Genomic DNA, 22238 nt, shown 5'->3' on the forward strand with positions numbered 1-22238 from the left:
TTACTATTTGTTGTTTGTTTTCACTTGTAAATGGTTGTTTAAGAGGTTGGTATAGGTGTTTATGTGTATAGAAATAATTTGGATAATGTATACTAAGTGTATGTGTGATAGTGCACTTGGTTTTGGAAGCTTGGAAGCAATTTGAAGGAGATGTGTAATTCGGCAACTTTAAAGTGTGGTTAGAAATGTGTTGTTTCATGGTTTGGTTTATTGAATTATGTTGTTTATGGTGGTAGCATGTATATGTGAATAATTGTTTGGATTTGGATATGTAAATGAGGTATGTTCATATGGTTAAATTATTGTAAATGGACTTTAGAAAATTCTGAGTTATAATGTGTATGTTGAGAATGGTTACAAGCTGTCCAAAATGACCAAAATGTGATGTAATATGTGCTAATGGTATGGTACCAAATCAAAATTGGCATGAAAGGTAAACTTGGTAAGTATAGAATGTGTAATTGGTAAGTGATGAGCAATGTGTAATAGGGTAGTGTATATTTCAGCTTAGAACCTTAAGTGTGTGACTTTAATTGGTATGAGACCAATTGGAGGTGAAACTAGGCACAAAATGTGCCAACTTTCATGAAGAAAGTTTACCAAAATTCTGCCTAGAAAGTAACTTGAAAAATGACCAAATCCAGATTCGTGACTTGAAAGCTTGAAAATTGACCATTTGGGCAGCAGTTAGTTTTTTGGTCATAACTCACTCAAAACAGGTCCAAATGACCTGAAATTTTTACCATGTATAGTTTAGACATAGATCTACAATTCTTATGAAGATACCAAAGCCCAGAAATGGCCAGAACCAAGCCAAATAGCTTGCACAATTTCAGGTACCAAAACTGGCCGAACCAAAAGTGACCTAAAAATGACCTAAGCCTACCATTTTAGTGCATTCTGTCCAGCATTGGTAAATTGACCATATCTTGGTCTATACAACTCAGAATGACCTGAAATTTTGCCTCACATGCAATAAGACATACATCTATAAGTTTGTAGTTTGGATCGAAACCCAAAAACCGAGGGAACTAGGTTGTCCGGCTAGGTCAAAATAGTACACCGAAATCTGGTAAATTGCAATAAAATGCAATACACTTGGAAATGAAATTGGTAACATATACCAACACTAAAGGGCTATAAAATGTGACATATTGGTAATATTAAACCTAATTCACCTAGAGTGCATCGAGGGTCAACATTTTAGGTTGACTAAGGAAAATAATAGAATTCAATAAATTAATTATTAAGCCTTATTGTTAGAGACAGTTTAAATGAGTACTGAAACACTTCAAATTATGTGTTTCAGTTAGCAAAGACTCAGGGAAGGGGAAGGAAACACTGAGTCAGGGCCAAGGGACATTTATCAGAGGTTTGTGCACAACAGTTATTTTTTTTGTATTTTCAATTGAAATAAATTATGACAAATTGTTTGTTATTGTTTAAATTGTGAAATTTTGTCTTAATGATATTTGATGAATACTTATTGCTTGAAAAACATTGTAAATGGTTTGAAACCACAGCTATCATGTATATTGATTGAATTCCTCACTAGCTTGTCTAGTGGGACGAATTGACTTTGAATTCCCTCTCTGGCTGAAGTGTTGAGGTGTGTGCCTGTTGAGGACGAATAGAATGAGTACTCATATTATTGCTAGCTAGCTATGTTATTCCTCACTAGCCATCGGTTTTTGGGATGAATTGGACTATCGAATCATGATTAAGCTATGTGTATGATTTATTGACATTTATTGTGATATTGTGAAATGGAGTTTAATTCTTTATGACATTCACTGTCTTTTGAATTCAACTATGATTTTAAGTATCCACAGTTCATATGATTTATGGTTTATGGTTTTAAATTGTATTTTCTTAATGTTGTGCACCACTGAGACATTGGCTCAGCAATAGCTTTTTCATTGCTGTCGCAGGTAGACAGACGGACAGAGCAACAGAGTAGGCTGCTTGTATCACATTTTGAGATCTCGCCGGGTATATCGAGTATACCATATTTTATAGTTTTTGTTGTAATGTATGTGCACTGTATGTATAAATTGTACTTAGTCTTGAGCAGTTGTAAACTAAAATTGTAAATTATCTTGGCTTGTAAAAATATTATGATTTATTTATCTTATCTCAGCTTTTGAAAACACTGGAAAATTTATTGTTGAACTGAGTTGATAAATGTTGAGAAATTTATTGTGTTGAACTGTTATTGGAGTTTGGGATTGAACAATTTATTGGAAGTTTTTTTTTTCAGGTTTTTGAAGAACTGTTTTATTCAAAATACAAATGACACTCTACCAAAATTTTTACAGAAATTATTAATACTTTAAATTTGTTATTTAGTTTCACTTTAGTAAAAGAAAGTTTTTAACACCTGTCAATAGTGCTCACCACTTTGTAAAGAAGTAAGAAAAGGTTTAAAATCCCTTGTAGTGTATTTAATGAGCTATCAGTAGGCGAAGTTTGGTAATTCATTAGATATACTACGGGATCATATTATGCCTTACGGAGGGGTAGGGTGTGACATCTGAGCTTTGGTGTCTTCATAAGAGTTGTAGCTGTTGACCCCACAAGCTCAAAGGAGCATAGTTTTTTATGACACCAAAACTCAACCAGAATCAAACTAACATTGTTTTAAGTGTTGTGCATCTCAAAAGGAAAAGTCACAAGGATTTCATGATAGATTCGTGCTTCTGAAGAAAGGATGACATTCTAAAGATAACACAGGACGAATCAAAGAAGATAAAAGAAGAAAATGTTACCTTCCAAGGCTGCATTGAAAATCAGATTTGAAGGTACATATAGTATAGAAGTTAGTTTTAATTTCTAGGATTGCTTGTGAAAAGAATTGAGAAGTAGAAGTCAATGATGCTTATTTTCAATCCCTCAAAAGATTTTTCTTTTAAATATCATTATTGGCCTAAAAAGTATTTGACTATGATTTGGTGTGAAGTTTTATAGCTTTGAAAGTTATGCAGAAAAGTTTTCCTGGTATGCTAACTGGTTTGTTACTTGTTTAGTATGCTAACTGGTTTGCTTTTTTCTCAAGTATGCTAACTGTGTCAACTCTGCACAACATCGCAGAAAACGACAAAATAACGGCTATTTTCTTGAAATTCATATCTGTAACGTTCAAATGAGTTCTCCAACGGTAAAAAACATTCCAAAGCTATAAATACACCTTCCTTTGGCCATTTTGCACTTAATGAAAGTCTCTCCACTATTCAAAATCATAAAAGCTTTCATTCAAAGTGCTCAAAGTGTTTTTATTGCTCATCATTGGCTTATCTACTCAACTCTTCTTTATAGATTCTGTTGTATTGAGTGAGAGTGAGTTTTAAACACATTATTATCATTTATGAGAGGTCATTCAAGCACCTATTGAAGCTTGGTTGTGAAAAGTGTTTGGGATAACACTTGGTAGAAGTGTGAAGCTACTTGTAAAAGCTTTGGTGAGAAGATTTGTAAAGGGCTTTTGTCTCTTGCCTTTAAAAGAGTAGAATAGTGAAGTGAAGACTCAAAGTGGGATCTTTGAGAGGGTGGATGTAGGCTAGTTGAGCCGAACCACTATAAAAATTTCAGTGTTCATTTTCTCAACCCTTGCTCTTTACATTTATGCAATTTAACTTTATGATTGATATGCCTTTGCTGATATGAAAGTTGATATTGTTTGCTGATAACCTTGCTGCAAACTGAGAAAATTAGTTTACTGCTAAATCTGCTGATATCTGATATAATCTGCTTGTTATTTGATTTGCTGTCAGTTAGGATATCTGGTATTCTGCTCTGGTTGTTGTGTTAAAAATTTATCCCGATTACTGATATTTTTACTGAATGCTGATATAATTTGTTAGATCAGTATACTGATTGCATATAGCTTAACTTTGAATCAACTTGTCAATAGAGCTGTATTGTTCATTTTTCACATTAGTCAATTGAGTTGAACCTAAAGGAACGGAAGCGTGAAAAACACAAGTTTATACCATTGAATTCAAAAATTTTCACCTAGGGTCACATGCATCATGCAAGATTTATTTTTATCTATTTGATTTCAATGATAAACAACATATTAAAACTCTTTTAATATGTTTTTTTGAATCTGTATTTGCCATTTAAGATTTTAAAATTAATCAGATTAATTTTAGAACCCTAGATTAAATCAAGAACGATTACACTAACCTCTTGATGCAATCGCAATGTTCGCACCTTTGAGATTCGTCTTCAGGACACCAGATGTTGTCCCTCTAGCTTGTCCACACCAAGAACACCTATGGCAGCCCTTGAACAACTTCTAAAGCTTTTTCTATTAATTAGAAATTCAAGTTCTACCTTTTAAGAGATTAGAGATGTAAACAGGACACTAGAAACAATTTCTGGCGTTCTTAATTCAAGAGATTGATGGCTAATCTCTTTGAATTGATGAGAGATGAAGAAGAATAGATGAAAACCGTTAAAGTGGCGTGACAAAGGAGAGGAGTGGCTGCTGGTTGCTTTTTCTTTTCATAACAATACTTAAATAGCTAGGTTAACACATTAAACCCTTGCCACATGTCACCCTTCGATTTCTTCTAGGTTTAAGTGACCCAATCACATTGTGCCAAGTATCAAACCTATATTTAATCTTGATTTTAATCATCTTACATGATTAAAAAACATTTGGCAAGCTTATGTGTAATCCCATGTGTCACCATCTCATGGTGCCACGTGTCACACTGTGAAATGACCAAAATGCCCCTGTGTCTTAATTTTGAGTTCTTAACCCAAAATAATTATTTTTCTTCTTGTAATTAATTTATATCAAATATAAATTAATTAATTAATCTCTATTAATTAATTTCTCATTAATTAAATTCATATTTAAACACTTTAAATATAAATTTAACTTATACTATACATCCAATAATCTAGATTTGGTTTCAAGTCATGCTAGGGACTTTGCAATTTAATTGCAAACCAAACCTATTTAATTAATCAATTAAACTCTTTAATTAATTAATTAAATCATATTTAAATAGGTGATAACTTGTGTATGTGTGTGACTTACTAGGCTCATCACTAATTGGCAATGAGATATGATATCAACTCTTAATATCATCAGAACTCTTTCTTACCATAAATGATTTCTCTAAATCATTTTATGAACCTCATAGACCATGGTTAACACCTAGCATAGCATGCCATGGCCACCCAATTAGTAATAAGGTTTACCTTAAATGAACCTATAATCATATTTTACCATGCACTAGAATCTCTCTGTTACAAAATCCCAACTCAAGCTGGAGTCATGGTTTATGTCAAACTCCATTTGCTATGAATATTATGTTCTCTTTTAATTCCAGTTCTTGATTAAAAAGATTTTCTCATCAGAAACTCTTTGTTGATTAAATCTATCTGTCCTGGCCAGGAACTTGAAACATCAAGAACAATTAAATGAACATAGGATTTTATCTCTATTTACTTAGAGGAATAGATTCCATCTTGATCAACACCTACCTCCATATATAACTCGTAGGAGCCAACACATGCCCATATACCCATACACAGTACAAGTATGAAAGCAGTATCAAACTCAAACTACCTATATACAAGATAACTGTGCTATCTCAGGTCTAAAGATTATATGCACTGATATGATTTATGACAAAACATTGACAAGAGTAAACTCCATGTGCTTGTCATAAGTGTCACAAGTTCGGCCTACTTATCATTTCTAAGTGCCTATCATGTTTGTTATATGGCATGAGATTCACCATTCCATCTTATTTATATCCCATATAAATAACTTGGGAACAAACATGAATACAATCTTTCTGGATAAGTCATGTCCTTATTATGAAGTATCCTCGATTGTGAACCTATTTATGATACTTTGTGCTAGAAATATTATCACTCATATTCTTAACAACTTAAGAATAATATTTCTAACAAAATATCAATGGACATTTTCTATTACACATAAATATATTATGTAAACGGAAAAGTGGAAATGCCTTTTATTAATAAAAATATGTACAAGATACATACTAAATAATATGCTCTAGGGCATACTACTAACAGAACCTAGCTGCAATTTTCAAAGGTTTTGAGCAAGAACCGAAAATTGTTTTTAAAGTCCAATTCACCCCCCTCTTGGACATATTTTGGGACATCAATTTGGTATCAGAGCTTGTCTCTCTTGCTTGAGGATTAAACCCCTTAGAGTGATCCATACACATGGCTAGTTCATCTAGAAACTCAGCTAGTATACCTGCCCCCTTAGCTGAAGGTTATTCCATCACTAGACCACCACTTTTTAATGGCACAAATTACTCTTTTTGGAAAACTAGAATGAGAAATTTTATACAATCTGTTGACATTGATGCTTGGAGGATAATTAAAGATGGTCCTTATATTCCTTATAAAACCAGTGAAGGAACTGTACAAATTCCTAAAGCTGAAATAGAATTTGATGACAATGATTGGAAGAAAATTTCTACAAATGCCAAGGCTATTAACATTCTTCATTGTGCTCTTGATATTAATGAGTATAATCGTGTTTCAGGATGTCAAACTGCAAAAGAAATATGGGACAAACTAGAAGTCACATATGAAGGAACTGATGTGGTGAAAGAGTCAAAGGCAAACCTCCTCATCCGTGATTATGAGTTATTTGAGATGAAACCTGGTGAAACTATTGCTGAGATGAGTACCAGATTTATAGATCTTGTCAATCTACTTAAAGCTCTTGGAAAGAGATTTGAGGAACAAGAACTTGTAAAGAAAATTCTGAGGTCTCTTCCAAAGTCTTGGGAAGCAAAGACTACTGTTATTCAAGACACCAAGGATTTCAGAAAATACACCTATGATGAGCTAATTGGTTCTCTCATTGCACATGAGATGATTTATAAGAAAGATGAAAAAAAAGGTGATCAAAAGAAAAAGAAAGGTATAGCTTTCATATCCGAAAAGGTAGATGAGAAAAAGAAAAGTGTTGTTCTTAAAGCTAGTTCAAGTGATGATTCAAGTGCTTCAAGTGATGATGATGAAGATATGGCTATGATAGTCAAAAGATTCAAAAGAGCATTTAGAAAAGGTGAAAGCAAATACAAGAAGTTCATAAAGAAATATGCTCCAAAGACTCCAAATCATTCAAGTGAAATAGTTTGTTATGAGTGTAACAAACCAGGCCACATTAAGCCAAAATGTCCTACATTGAAGAAGAAAAACAAGTTTAGAAAGGATAAAAGCAAAAAGGCAATGGCAGCAACATGGAGTGACAGTGACTCTTCATCAAATGATGAAACAAGTGACAAAGAAGCTGCAAACACTTGTATGATGACAATTGAAGAAAAAGGTAAAAGCTCACACATCAAAGATAGTGAAAATGAGGTAAATCTTGAACTTTCTAATGTTGATGAATTAGAACTTGCATTTGTGAAGACATATGATAAATATAGAACTTTTAAAAAGAAATGCAAAATTTTGGTTCATGAAAATTGTGCTTTAAGATCAGAAAATATTTCCTTGAGTATGGCTTCAAAAGAAAATGAATTTTACAAATCTCAAATGAAATTATTTAAGGAAGTTAATGATGAGCTTCAAAGATCAAAAGAAGTGTGTGAACAACTTCTTAAGAAAAACAGAATTCTTGAAGCAAAAGTTGAATCTTTGACAAGAGATTTAACTAAATTTACAAAAGGAAAAGAAACACTTGATATACTTCTTGGGAATCAAAGATCCACAAATGAAAAATCTGGAATTGGTTATGATAGATTTATGAAGTACGGAAAATACAAACAATTTTTTGTTAAAGCTACATCCTTTTCTCAACCAAATATTACATGCTTTTATTGTAATCATAAAGGTCATATGATTAATGCTTGTCCTATTAGGAAAGGAACCTTTAAGGCAAAGAAAGTATGGGTGCCTAAAGGAACCCTACCTAATGTTACTAACACTCAAGGACCCATAGTTGCTTGGGTACCTAAGAACAGTTAACTGATTTAGTGTCCGCTAAGGAGTATGCTGGAAACAGAACATTGGTACATTGATAGTGGCTGCTCTAGGCACATGACAGGAAATAAAGGCAAGTTTTCCTCTCTTACTTTGAAAGAAGAAGGTTATGTCAAATTTGGTGATAAAAGTAAAGCTAAAATTATTGGATGTGGAACTATTGGTAAAAATCCTTACATTGAGAATGTTGCATTAGTACAAGGATTAAAGTATAATCTTTTAAGTGTTAGTCAATTATGTGATAATGGTTTTAAAGTCATCTTTACTTTTACACATTGTGAGATTCATGGAAATAATGTTATGTTTGCTGGTGCTAGAATAGATAATATTTACCTACTTGATTTAACAAGTCTTGAAGAAAATTGTGAAACATGCTTTATGACTTCAGATGATAGTGCATGGTTATGGCATAGAAAATTAGGACATGCTAGCATGAGTACACTTGCTAAACTCTCTAGAAGGAACCTTGTTAGAGGACTTCCAAAGCTAAGATTTGAACAAGAATTTCAATGCAAAGCTTGTGCACTTGTTAAGTATACAAGATCATCTTTTAAATCAAAAAATGTTATAACTACGTCTAGACCATTGGAATTATTACATCTTGATCTTTTTAGCCCAATCACACCTAGAAGTCTAGGAGGCAAGGCATATGCATTTGTAATTGTTGATGATTTTTCAAGATTCACATGGACTTTCTTTCTTGCTCATAAAGATGAAACCTTTGATATATTTGAAGCTTTTTGCAAAAGAACTCAAAATGAAAAAGGATATTGCATTACATATTTGAGGAGTGATCATGGAAAAGAATTTGAAAATAATTTGTTTGAAAATTTCTGCTCTCAAAATGGTATTTATCATACATTTTCAGCTCCTAGAACTCCACAACAAAATGGAGTTGTTGAAAGGAAAAATAGATCTTTGCAAGAAATGGCAAGAACAATGCTGAATGAAAATAGTTTGCCAAAATATTTCAAGCGTCAGAATACAAAGATGCTACATTTTGAACAGAGTTTCCATTAGAGCTATTTTAAAGAAAACTCCTTATGAACTATGGAAAGGAAGAAAACCCAATATTGCATAATTTCATGTCTTTGGCTGCAAATGTTACATTTTGAATAACAAAGACAGCAATCTCAAGAAATTTGATGCTAAATCTTGTGAAGGAATATTCCTAGGCTATTCAACAAATAGCAAAGCATATATGATTTCAAATAAAAAAACATTGACCATAGAAAAATCAATGCATATACTTTTTGATGATGCTAACACTTCCTTGCAAAGGAAAGATTCTTGTGATGATGAAATTGAGCAGATTCTAAATTCAAAGAATTCAAATAAAGATGAGCTTGATTCAAAAGAACTAGTGGAGGATGATCAAAATGATAAAGAAGAAGAACTCCCTTGCTCCACAAATGTTGAAACTCAAGAAGGCTCCCAACCAAATGTGGAAAAACTACAAATTGAGGAACCTCAACATCAAGATATTCCACAAGAATGGAGGTACCATAGAAATCATTCCAAAGATGACATTATTGATAGTCCATCACAAAGAATGATGACAAGAGCTCAACTTAGAAGATATTTTGGTAATGTTGCTTTTGTTTCTCAATTTGAACCCAAAACATATGATGATGCTCAAAATGATGAAAATTGGCTTTTTGCTATGCAAGAGGAATTAAATCAATTTGAAAGAAACAAAGTGTGGACACTTGTTCCTAAACCTAAAAAGCACTCTGTTATTGGAACTAAATGGGTATTTAGGAATAAGATGGATGAAAAAGGACATGTAATTAGAAATAAAGCTAGACTAGTAGCTCAAGGATACAACCAAGAGGAAGGTATTGATTTTGATGAAACCTTTGCTCCGGTTGCTAGAATTGAAGCTATTAGAATGTTGTGTGCATTTGCATGTTTTAAGAATTTCATGCTTTATCAAATGGATGTTAAAAGTGCATTTTTAAATGGATATATTGATGAAGAAGTTTATGTAGCTCAACCTCCTAGTTTTGAAGACCCTCACTTTCCAAATTATGTTTATAAGCTTACTAAAGCTCTCTATGGTTTAAAGCAAGCTCCTAGAGCATGGTATGAGAGACTTAGTAAATTCTTGCTTCAAAATAATTTTAAAAGAGGAAAAGTAGATACTACTCTTTTCATTAAGAAACTAGGAAAAGACATGCTTATTGTGCAAATTTATGTAGATGATATTATTTTTGGTGCTACTAACCATTCTCTTTGTAAGAAATTTTCCAATATGATGAAAAGTGAATTTGAAATGAGTATGATGGGTGAACTTACTTTCTTCCTTGGATTGCAAATTAAGCAAATGAAAGATGGAATTTTTATAAATCAGTCCAAGTACATAAAAGTGTATGCTAAAGAAGTTCAAAATGGAGGATATGAAAAGTATCGGAACTCCCATGAGCTCAACAATTAAATTGGAGAAAGATGAAAAAGGTAAAGAGGTAGATAACAAACTTTATAGAGGTATAATTGGTTCTTTACTCTACTTGACAGCATCTAGATCAGACATTCATTTTAATGTATGTTTATGTGCAAGATTTCAATCATGTCCAAAAGAATCTCATCTTGTAGCAGGTAAGAGAATTTTTAAGTACCTCATTGGCACTCACAACATTGGCTTGTGGTATCCAAAATGTGAATCATTTGATCTTATTGGTTATAGTGATTCAGATTTTGCTGGTAGTAGAATGGACAGAAAAAGCACTTCTGGAACTTGTCAATTTCTAGGTCATGCATTAGTTTCATGGCACAGTAAAAAGCAAACTTCTGTTGCACTTTCTCTGTAAGCGTAATATATTGCGGTGGAAGTTGTGTTGCACAGATTTTGTGGATGAAACAACAGCTTGAAGATTTTGAAATTAAATTTGATGACATTCCCATAAGATGTGACAATACTAGTGCTATAAACCTATCAAAAAATCCTGTCCAACACTATAGAAGCAAGCATATTAAGATTAGACATTATTTTATTAGGGATCATGTTCAAAATGGTGATATTCAAATTGAATTTGTCCCTTCTGAAAAACAGCTTGCTGACATTTTTACAAAGCCACTTAATGAGGAAATTTTCTGCAAAATAAGAAGAGAACTTGGTATGATTGATGCTCTTGATTAAGTTTTGATGCATTCTCATGTTTCCATATGAAAATGAAGTGATATATGTTGGCTTGTAGTGTTAAAGATGCATTCTGATATTTTTGGTGCAATTTGAAAAATTCTGGGTCTTATCAGATATGAACAGTGTTCTGTAGAATTTGATCGCAGTGGCATACTAATTTGTTTGCCAATTTTCTTGTTTGCTAAATGCTTTACCACTGCTCCTAACTTTTCATTGGCAAACTGGAAGTCAGGTCTGATTGCACTAAAACTCTAAAATATTTTTTTTCGAGCGTCTATTCTGCATGTTTAAAGAGCATATTACTTAATTACCCCTCTATTTAGAGCATTGCATCTTTATGCATTTTAAGGGCAAAATAGACTTTTAACACATTAATTAGCGTGGGACTCAAATTTTTTCTGAACCATCAATCTTCTCACTGCTTCTCCTCTGCTACACGCTACCCATTCTCTGCAAATGTCTACAGTTGTGTCTTTTCAGTTTTAAAATTCAAAATCCCTTCTCTTTCCGTCGCTTCGTCTCCCAAAACCCGAACGAACGCGTCTTTGCTCCATCTGCAAACCCATTCCATTCGTAATCTTCCAAACCATCATCTCTCTTCATTGTTCTTAAATATTTTCGAAACCCATTGGTTGTGAATCGATTAAAACGATTGTTTCAAGATAGAAAATCCCCAAAATTTTTCATTTCCGTTATCTGTCTAAATCTGCTGAAAGAAACCATTTCTTGTTGGATTAGTTTTTTGGTGTTTGATGCATTTGGTATCGATTCGCACTCTCTGTCTCTGCAAATCTCAGGTATAAAATCTAAAACTTTAATGGAATCTTGTTTTACATTTTGTTTGTGCTTGTTTCGTTTGTTTTGATTTCACAATGTGCTGTTGGATTTTTTTTTGCATTAACATTTCGTAAAAATGTAATATATAACAAAATCATGAATCGGTTGCCATTGATTCTTAAGAACCCGAGTATCTCTTACTGTCTGTTCTATTTTTTTTAACATTGTGCTAAGTTGTGCTAGAAATATATTGATATGCTTCGAATAGTTATATATATTGGCTGCTCACATTGTTAAATTTGTGAACCCAGTTTTTACTGTCTTTTCGGCCTAATTTTCTTCTGGAATTGGTCATGGTGCGGGAAAAAGGAAAAGGCAAAGCTAAAATCACCACATATTCATCGTCTTCGGACTCCACTGATGCAAGTGTTCCTGCATCTCCTCCTCCACAAAAAGACGCTCCTCTGGTAATTGGAAAATCAAAAGAGACGCCCAAGAAAAGAACAAGTGAGCCTGTCCAAGAAAAAGAAACCAAAAAGAAAAAGACTTCAAAAGCTGCAGTTATGCATATGGAAAGGGCCATTCATGAGCCAAGGTATATCCACTGGCCTGCTTTTACTGAAGTTTCTGTTCCTTTACAATCCTTATTTGAATATCAAAAATGGGAAAAATTGTGGTCTGACACTGAAGGAGTATTTGTGGACTTAGTTCAAGAATTCTATAAGAATTTAAGGGTTGATGATTCTGACAGAGATGAATCTTTTAAGGTGAAAATGAAAGGGAAAGTCTATGAAGTGACAATTGATAGATTAGCCAAAGCCCTAGGAATCCCAAACAGTGGGAATAAAATCTGTTCTCACAAAGATGTTTTTACTGTTGGTGGATTTAACAAAAGAGATTTTGAGGCTGAAGTGTTTAAAGGGGAAGTGAAGGATAAGACTAGCATTACCCATGCTCATCAACATATCAAAATTCTTCATAGTTTTATCATCTATGTGCTGAATCCTAGAACTGGCAGTCCAAATTATTTAAGTACCCTTGATCTCTGCATAATTTGGCATATTGTGAATCAAATTGAATTTAATCTTGCCTACTTTATGCTGAAGCAAATTATGAAGTGGAAACCACCTTATAAGCTACCCTATGCCCATCTTCTTAATGGTCTGTTTAGAGACTTTGGGATACCTTTGGAAACCGAGAAACTTAGGATAAATATGATCCCAATTACAAGTTTACAAAAAGATGATGATGGTAGAAAACTTAGATTTGAACAAGGTGCTAGTTCCAAGGATAGTGCAAGTGGCATTGTTAATGTTGAAGGAATTTTGGAGGAAGTAAACAACTTGAGGGAATTTGTTGAAATGGAACTTGGAGAGCTACAGAAATTTAGAAGTTTTCAAACTGTTCTTATGAATGCTCTTGATTCTAAAGTTGATGGCACTTTGAAGTTGATGTACAAAATTGTGGAAGAATTGTTTAAAATCAAAGTTCATCTGGGTATTTCAACCACTGAAGCTGGAGAAACCAGTAAGGGTGCTACTGGTTCTATTCCTCAAACAGAGAAAGAAAAAGAAAAAGAGGAAGAGAAAGAAGAAGAGGAAGAACAAGAAACAGAAGAAGAGGAAGAAGAAGAAACAGAAGAAGAGGAAGAAAAAGAAACAGAAGAAGAAGAAGAGAAAGAGGAAGAAAAGGAAGAAGAGGAAGAAGATGAAACTGAAAAAGATGATTCTGATGATGGAAATGGTAATGGAGGCAGCAAAGAAGGAAGTGGGAAGGAAATGAGTGACTCAGAATCTAAGACAGAACCTCAGACTCTTACTCCTACTGCTCCTAGAAAAGGAAAGGGAAAAACAGCTCCAAAGGAACAAAGCAGTAAACAGAAAGGGCAAACTGGTAAACCATCTGGCAAAAAGACTAAAACTGGCAAAAAGTTTACAGCAGACCGTACTATCACAGAATCGAGTTAGCAAAGAAGCCCTGTTATTCCCTTAACACCAGGAACTGAATTGGCTGCTGAAATTCTTCAAACCTTGAGTGATAAACCTGTTAAGCCGAAAAAGGTGAAGATGGCTGCTCCAAAACCAATCAGAAAAAGCTCTAGGCTGCAAGGATAAACAATCATACTGCATGTTTACTGATTGAATTTTGTCTAACAGTCTGTCTGTTAATTTGCTACTTAGTTTGCTACTTTTAGTTTTTCTGCACTTTAATTAGTTTGCTATATCAGTTACTGTTTTGACTGTTTATTCACTGCACTTAAACTGAATTTTGATTTATACATATGTGCATGATTTCTCCCATTATCTTTTGATGCTGACAAAAAGGAGGAGAAAATGAATGAGTAATCTTGATGTAGTTTGTGATGATTCATATAGTTTGTGATTACTCGTGATTGATGTAGTTTGTGAATAGTATATTGTTGATAACTTTATAGTGTGCATATTGTTGATATAATTTTGTGAATGATATACAGTTTGTGATTAGTGTGCATATTTAGTTAGTATCTTTAGTCACACTTGACTCCTTAAGAAAATGCTTATGAATATTTCATTGAAATTATTAAGGGGGAGTTATTTGTGATTAATTGTTGATATAAGCACATACATAGAGGGAGTTATTCTCACATATACTTTCATACACATACTGACACTTATTAACATTTACATGGTGATTCAATTGAGTTTTGTCATCATAAAAAAGGGGGAGATTGTTGACCCCACAAGCTCAAAGGAGCATAGTTTTTTATGATACCAAAACTCAACTAGAATCAAACTAACATTGTTTTAAGTGTTGTGCATCTCAAAAGGAAAAGTCACAAGGATTTCATGATGGATTCGTGCTTCTGAAGAAAGGATGACATTCTAAAGATAACACAGGACGAATCAAAGAAGATAAAAGAAGAAAATGTTACCTTCCAAGGCTGCATTGAAAATCAGATTTGAAGGTACATATAGTATATAAGTTAGTTTTAATTTCTAGGATTGCTTGTGAAAAGAATTGAGGAGTAGAAGTCAATGATGCTTATTTTCAATCCCTCAAAAGATTTTTCTTTTAAATATCATTATTGGCCTAAAAAGTATTTGACTATGATTTGGTGTGAAGTTTTATAGCTTTGAAAGTTATGCAGAAAAGTTTTCCTGGTATGCTAACTGGTTTGCTACTTGTTTAGTATGCTAACAAGTTTGCTATTTTCTCAAGTATGCTAACTATGTCAACTCTGCACAACATCGCAGAAAACGACAAAATAACGTCCATTTTCTTAAAATTCGTATCTGTAACGTTCAAATGAGTTCTCCAATGGTAAAAAATGTTCCAAAGCTATAAATACACCTTCCTTTGGCCATTTTGCACTTAATGAAAGTCTCTCCACTGTTCAAAATCATAAAAGCTTTCATTCAAAGTGCTCAAAGTGTTTTTATTGCTCATCATTGGCTTATCTACTCAACTCTTCTTTATAGATTCTGTTGTATTGAGTGAGAGTGAGTTTTAAACACATTATTATCATTTATGAGAGGTCATTCAAGCACCTATTGAAGCTTGGTTGTGAAAAGTGTTTGGGATAACACTTGGTAGAAGTGTGAAGCTACTTGTAAAAGCTTTGGTGAGAAGATTTGTAAAGGGCTTTTGTCTCTTGCCTTTAAAAGAGTAGAGTAGTGAAGTGAAGACTCAAAGTGGGATCTTTGAGAGGGTGGATGTAGGCTAGTTGAGCCGAACCACTATAAAAATTTCAGTGTTCATTTTCTCAACCCTTGCTCTTTACATTTATGCAATTTAACTTTATGATTGATATGCCTTTGCTGATATGAAAGTTGATATTGTTTGGTGATAACCTTGCTGCAAACTGAGAAAATTAGTTTACTGCTAAATCTGCTGATATCTGATATAATCTGCTTGTTTCAGTTAGGATATCCGGTATTCTGCTCTGGTTGCTGTGTTAAAAATTTATCCAGATTACTGATATCTTTACTGAATGCTAATATAATTTGTTAGATCAGTATACTGATTGCATATAGCTTAACTTTGAATCAACTTGTCAATAGAGCTGTATTGTTCATTTTTCACATTAGTCAATTGAGTTGAACCTAGCTGCAATTTTCAAAGGTTTTGAGCAAGAACCGAAAATTGTTTTTAAAGTCCAATTCACCCCCCTCTTGGACATATTTTGGGACATCAGTAGCTCTATGTCTAAGCTTTCCATGGGATAAATTTCAGGTCATTTGGACTTGTTTTGAGTGAGTTATGGCCAAAAGACTGACTACTGTTCATATGGTCAAATTCTGGATTCACATTTTAGGCAATCCAGATTAGGTCAATTTTACGGGCAGTTTCTGGATATAATTTCGGTAATATTTCTACATAAAAGTTGGCCTATTTTATGTCTAGTTTTGCCTTCAATTGGCCTCATACCAATTGGGGTCACACAATTAGGGTTATAAGCTCATTTACATACTGCCTTTAAACATGTTGCTTAAACGCTTATCAATTGCACATTCACCTAGTTATAAGTCCTTTTCTCATACCCAATTCTGAATTGGTATCAAACCACTACCACTCAATACATCATATTATGGTCAATTTGGGCAGAATATACAAACCCTCAATACCCCAATTACAATTCAAAATTACAAAGTTCAAATTCAACAATTTACATACATAAACATACCTAATTACCACTTATCATTCCCAATAACATTTACATACGCATTATACCATCCTTGGTACCAGAATTCACCAAGCTATTTTCATGAAATTAAACACTTTTCCATGCATCACAAAGCTGCCAAATTGGTCAGTTTACAAACCCTCATAATTTCTTCCAAAAACTCCCAAAAATTCAATTGTTCAATTACACAATTCGAACACCTACATGCAAGTACACTCTTATGCATTTAAACACCTTAATCAACCCCTTAAATCACCATTTGCATGAAAAATTACATCATACTCCCATGGACATGAAACTGCCAAAAATTGGACAGCACCATAACTCATCAAATCCCACAATTTCTTCCATAATCTAACTTCCCATAATCTCCACTACAACTTAGTGAAGCAAGATTTGAAAACAAGCACTTACCTCTTTTGGAGCTTGACCAAACTTCACCAAAACTTCTTGAAATTACTACCAACTTCTTCCTTACAAGGTGGAGATCAACTTTAATGAAGACAAGTTATGGAAATGATGGCTTGATCATGGTGTTTAGAGCTTGTGAAGTGAGGCAGCCATGGATGGACTTTGGAAGCTTTTGTTTTGGCCAAAGTGAATTAGAAGGAAGAAGAAAGTGATGCAGAAGTTATTGGAAGAAATCTGATTTCTTAAGCTTTTATATGGTCCATAGTGGTCCACTAATATTAAGATAATATTAGTTTAATAGAACTTTTAATTATTTAAAATCTTACCCCATAATTTTTCTTATTTATACATTTCATTTTCAATTTCATTTTTCATGTGATTTTCAAAATTTAAGATCACTTTATTTTCATATGCATTTAGGTCAAAAGTCAACTCTAGGTGTCAATTGACCAAAATGCCCCTCTTCGGGTTGTATTCCCGATTTTTCGGTAACACTGATTTTTGCCTGTTTCTTAATTTTTTTTCATTTTTCTTTGTACTAATTCATTAATTTTTCTTTGACATTTCTAATGTTAATTACACCTCAATAGGCCTTTAATTATGTTCCGAAAATTATTTCTGAGGGTTCCCCGCGGTCCTGGGGTCGACAATTGCCTTCGCCGTAACTTCTCGGTGCGGTCACTCATCGCTACGGTGCCGGCTCGTTTAACCTAGTTTCATTTCCTCTCTTTTATTTTTCCTTAATTTTTCTTGTATTTTATTTTTATTTATTTCATCATTTTATGCCTTCTCACTATCACTGAAGTGTAGTCCCATACATCCTGACTTGTCCGAACAGACATTAGGTCACCAGAGCAGTCGAATGTACGGACTATGTAAAGTGAGGGCGTTACATTCACTTCATTAAAAGTCATCCCCACACCTTGGGAAGTTTATAAGCAGCAATAGGAAGGAAAAATTTGGAAGTTTTACAAGCTTGGGAGAGTCTTGATTCAAGGTTAGTGCTTTTCTTCTTTCCTTCTTCTTTTAATCCTTGAAAATAACTTGAAACAAGTAGAAATTGTAAGAAAATAAAAGGGATTCATGAACATAGGGGATCACTGAAATTCGACAGCCAAGAAATGCTTGCAAGTTCTCTGATAGGTACCCTTATTTGCCACCAAAGACAGTGAATTATTGTATCAGATGCCATTGTGCATAATTGTATTTCTGGCTTTATGCCTGCCCGCTGGCTTTGTGCCTGCCCGCTGGCTTTGTGCCTAACATGACAAATGTCATTGTGTATAATTGTATTTCTGGCTTTAACAGCCTGTCCAATGGCCTTGTGCCTGACATGACAAATGTATACTGGACAGACATATGACTGTCTAACCAGTATACTCCTGTGTATCTAGCGTTATAGTTTGTTATAAGTTACTGGGCATTGATATAATTTTAAAAGACTGAGAATGAAACTAATGAATAGATAAGATACTGATAATTAATTTAGTTCCAAAGTATAGAAAAGTCATAAATGACTTAGACAATATAAGAAATGAATAGAAAAGATACTGTTAAATCTAACTGTTCTCAAAGTGTAGAAAATTTATAAATGTTTTTAGAATTGATGACAATTTCACTGATATGAGTTTAAGAGACTGAAAATAAAATATATGCACAGATAAGATTCTAATAAAAAAATTAATTCCAAAGTGCAATAAACTATGCAATTGACCTAGAATTGCAGAATTTTGTATAGAATTATTATTTGAATTATATAGTTGATTTTCCTTAAAATTATACACCACTAAGCTATTAGCTTAGCGCGTTGGATTTTTCCATCGCGTAGGTACTGGAGACCAGACATAGCAACCGCCACAGTAGTGTTCTGACTACAGTTGACCAGATCTGCTACAATCCAGAGTTCACCTCATCAGTTGTAGTATTTTGATAGGGTCCATGTATAGATTTAGTGTTTTGGTTCATTGTATATAAGCATTATGTAATTATAGTTGTGATTTAAATAAATTTTAATTATGTTTTTTGAGATTGTAAATAAAGATGTGAATTACTGTATATGAATTTTCTTATGAATGATTTATTATATAAGAAAATGAATGACATGTTATATGACTAGATAAATGGATATGAAATGATTTTTAACAGGTAACTAGTGGAACACGCCAGATGCTAATAAAACAGAAGAGGTTCTGCCCGAGTTTTCACAGAAATAAATTATGATAAAAAAATATTGCCACATATTTTCTAATAAATTTAAAATTAACAATGGACACAACAAGATAAGATAGAATACTCCAGCACTGAATGTGGCACACCTTGCTCGGCTACACTGTAGACGGGTGAGGGGTGTTACATTTAGTGGTATCAGAGCAAATGTTTAGGCGATTCTAGACCTAGATACATAGAAAGAAATAGTTTGCATCACATGCATGGGCCTTTAAATAGAGTCGAGGTAACACTAATGCCGATCTGTTTTCTCTGGTTATTTTAGGTTAAGGTATGGATCTCGGTCCACAGAAAGTCATAGATTCGAAAAGGATAAGTATAGGAAAAATCTGATCTATTGGGATATACCGTGGTAACTACGTAATATTCTCGATATTGTGCTGTAAGCTGCAGATTACAGTACCGACTTGGGACTATTGTGTAGAGCTACGTATTTCTGATAGTAAATCAAGATAAGGATAAGATTGTAAAGCTAGGACTAGTAAGACAGACTAAAGAGAAAACAAAGTATTATAACACGAAAAAGCGACAAAGACAAAGAGATAGCGGTCCCTCGATTATTTACACTGGGTAAATTTTGATGACGAAATTTTTATTTAGAGGGGAAGAATTGTGATACCCTCACTGTAGGTAGTCCGTACGTTCTACTATTCCGACGACTAATGTTTGTTCAGACAGTCAGGATGTCTGTAACTATACTTAAATGATAGTGAGGAGACATAAAATGATGGAATATATGATAAAAAAATACAAAAAAAATTAAGAGAAAATAAAAGAAAGGAAATGCAACTAGGTTAAACGAGCCGGAATCGTAGCGATGGGTGAGCGCATCGGGAAGTCACTGCGTAGACAGTTGACGGCCCCAAGACCGCGGGGAACCTTGAGAAATAATTTTTAGAACTTAATTAAAGGCCTACTGAGATATAATTGACATTAAAAATATCAAAAAAAATTTAGTTAATCGGCATAAATGAAAATAAAAATTTAAATTTGAACTATGCGCTTGATCACATTAAATTGATAATTTAATTTAATATTTTAAATCCATTAATTAATTTGAGTCTAAAATATTAAAATTAAATTATAGTGTAAACATATATATATATAAAAGAAATGTTGATAATTATTAATTTAGTTTTAATTAAATAATTAAAATTAAAAATTTAAGAGAAGAGAGATTCCCATTTTAGAGTAAGGATATATCATTAATTTATTAAAATATTACAATAAAATTTATAAATTATCTCTTAAAAAAATAATTATAAGACTTAAACTTTTAAGTTAATAGTAACGCTTTTTGAGTCTTGCTAACATCACCAATTCTCATCGGCAAAATTTAATTTAATTTTCTTTAAAACTATATCGACAAAAATTAGGTGAAATTATTAAAATTAAAAAAAAGTATTGTTAGGTAATATAATAAAATAGACTCATTTTCAATAATAATAATAATAATAATAAAAGACTCAATTACAAATGTGACGAAAATGGGGGCGTCCAAATGCATTTTGCCTTCGCCTTTAAATATGTATAAATTTTTTCAAGGGCGGCGCGGCCTTGCGTCCTCAGAAATAGGTCCTCTTCTGCTCTCAGGTTCTGGAGTCGTTTGTTTCAGCAATAATGTCTGCTTCAATCTCTTCTTCTGTCCGCTTATTCGCCACCAGAGTTTCAATATCTACTTATTCAACAAAACCCCTAATGTCTACTGTGAAACCCATAAATCTATCTTTCTATGTTTTCTCTAGGCCCATTTCTTTCGAAAAAATCCCAACAAAAAAGCCATCACCACCCTTTGTATCAGTATCAAGAGCTGCTTCTCTCCAACCCATTGAAGAACTCCCTCCAAAGCTTCAAGAAATTGTCAAGCTCTTCCAGTCTGTTGAGGAACCCAAGGCTAAATACGAGCAGCTCCTTTTTTATGGCAAAAACTTGAAACCACTCGATACCCAATTCAAAACGAAAGAGAACAAAGTAGAGGGTTGTGTATCTCAAGTTTGGGTCCGGGCATGTTTAGATATCGATAAGAATGTTGTATTTGAGGCTGATTCGGATTCGGTTCTGACGAAGGGGCTTGCAGCTTTGCTTGTTCAAGGGCTTTCGGGGCGGCCCGTGGATGAGGTTTTGAGGGTTTCGCCGGATTTTGTGGTGCTTCTTGGGTTGCAACAGAGTTTGACCCCTTCGAGGAATAATGGGTTCTTGAATATGTTGAAATTGATGCAAAAGAAGGCACTTGAGTTGTATTTGGAGGCTGAGAAGTGTAGGGGGCTGGGTTATGGGTCGAATTCTGGGAATGTTGGCAGTGAAAATTTAAGTGATGGATTGAGTAATAAAAGGGAGAGTATTGAGAATGAAGTAAAAGGTTCAAATAGTGATGGTGGTGTTGAGAATTCGAGCACTGGAATGAATTCGAATGAAAATTTTGTTTCGAGTTCAGAATCGAAAGTTGGTGGTGATGGTGGTGGCGGCGGCAAGGATTCAGATAATTTAGGGAGTAGAGGAAAAAGAATTAAGGAGATATTGGAGAGAGAGTTAACTCCCATTGAGTTAGAAGTGGAGGATATCTCTTATCAGCATGCAGGGCATGCTGGTGTGGGAGGAAGTGATGGTGAAACACATTTCAATTTGAAAGTTGTATCAAAAGAATTTGAAGGGAAGAGCTTGGTGAAGAGGCATAGGCTCATTTATGGTTTGTTGCAAGAGGAATTACAGAGTGGCTTGCATGCACTGTCAATTGTGGCAAAGACACCGGCTGAAGTTGATGCAAGATAAGCGTGCCAAGGATTTACGGCTAATAGGTTTATCATACCTTTCTTGATTACATTTTATTGAGTGTAATAAAGAGTTTAGTTTATAGCTTATTGGGCGCAATGTGCCTAAAGAGTTGTTTTTATAAATGCTAGAGAATGTGTTAACTTATGAATGCTTATTGTTAATCTTTACAGTGCTTAAATAGACTGTTCAATTTTTTGCACATGTGGAATATTTGTAACAAAAATTTTGCACATATGCTGTCCTAATGCT

At 33.6% G+C, this 22238-nt stretch overlaps 1 protein-coding gene across 1 annotated transcript; it reads left to right on the forward strand.

The window, feature by feature from the left end:
- The first annotated feature begins 20729 nt into the window (after nt 1-20729).
- On the forward strand, nt 20730-22188 carry LOC110660073 (sufE-like protein 1, chloroplastic/mitochondrial). The gene has a single exon (XM_021818236.2). The coding sequence runs from the start codon at nt 20838-20840 to the stop codon at nt 21984-21986; it is 1149 nt and encodes a 382-aa protein (XP_021673928.2). The 5' UTR covers nt 20730-20837; the 3' UTR covers nt 21987-22188.
- The last annotated feature ends 50 nt before the right edge of the window (nt 22189-22238 follow it).

The sequence above is a fragment of the Hevea brasiliensis genome, chromosome 2, assembly GCF_030052815.1.
Source record: "Hevea brasiliensis isolate MT/VB/25A 57/8 chromosome 2, ASM3005281v1, whole genome shotgun sequence".
NCBI classification, from domain to species: Eukaryota; Viridiplantae; Streptophyta; class Magnoliopsida; order Malpighiales; family Euphorbiaceae; genus Hevea; species Hevea brasiliensis.

Excerpts from the sequence above, each read along its gene's own strand:
- LOC110660073 (XM_021818236.2), top strand. The coding sequence starts at position 20,838 with ATGTCTGCTTCAATCTCTTCTTCTGTCCGCTTATTCGCCACCAGAGTT.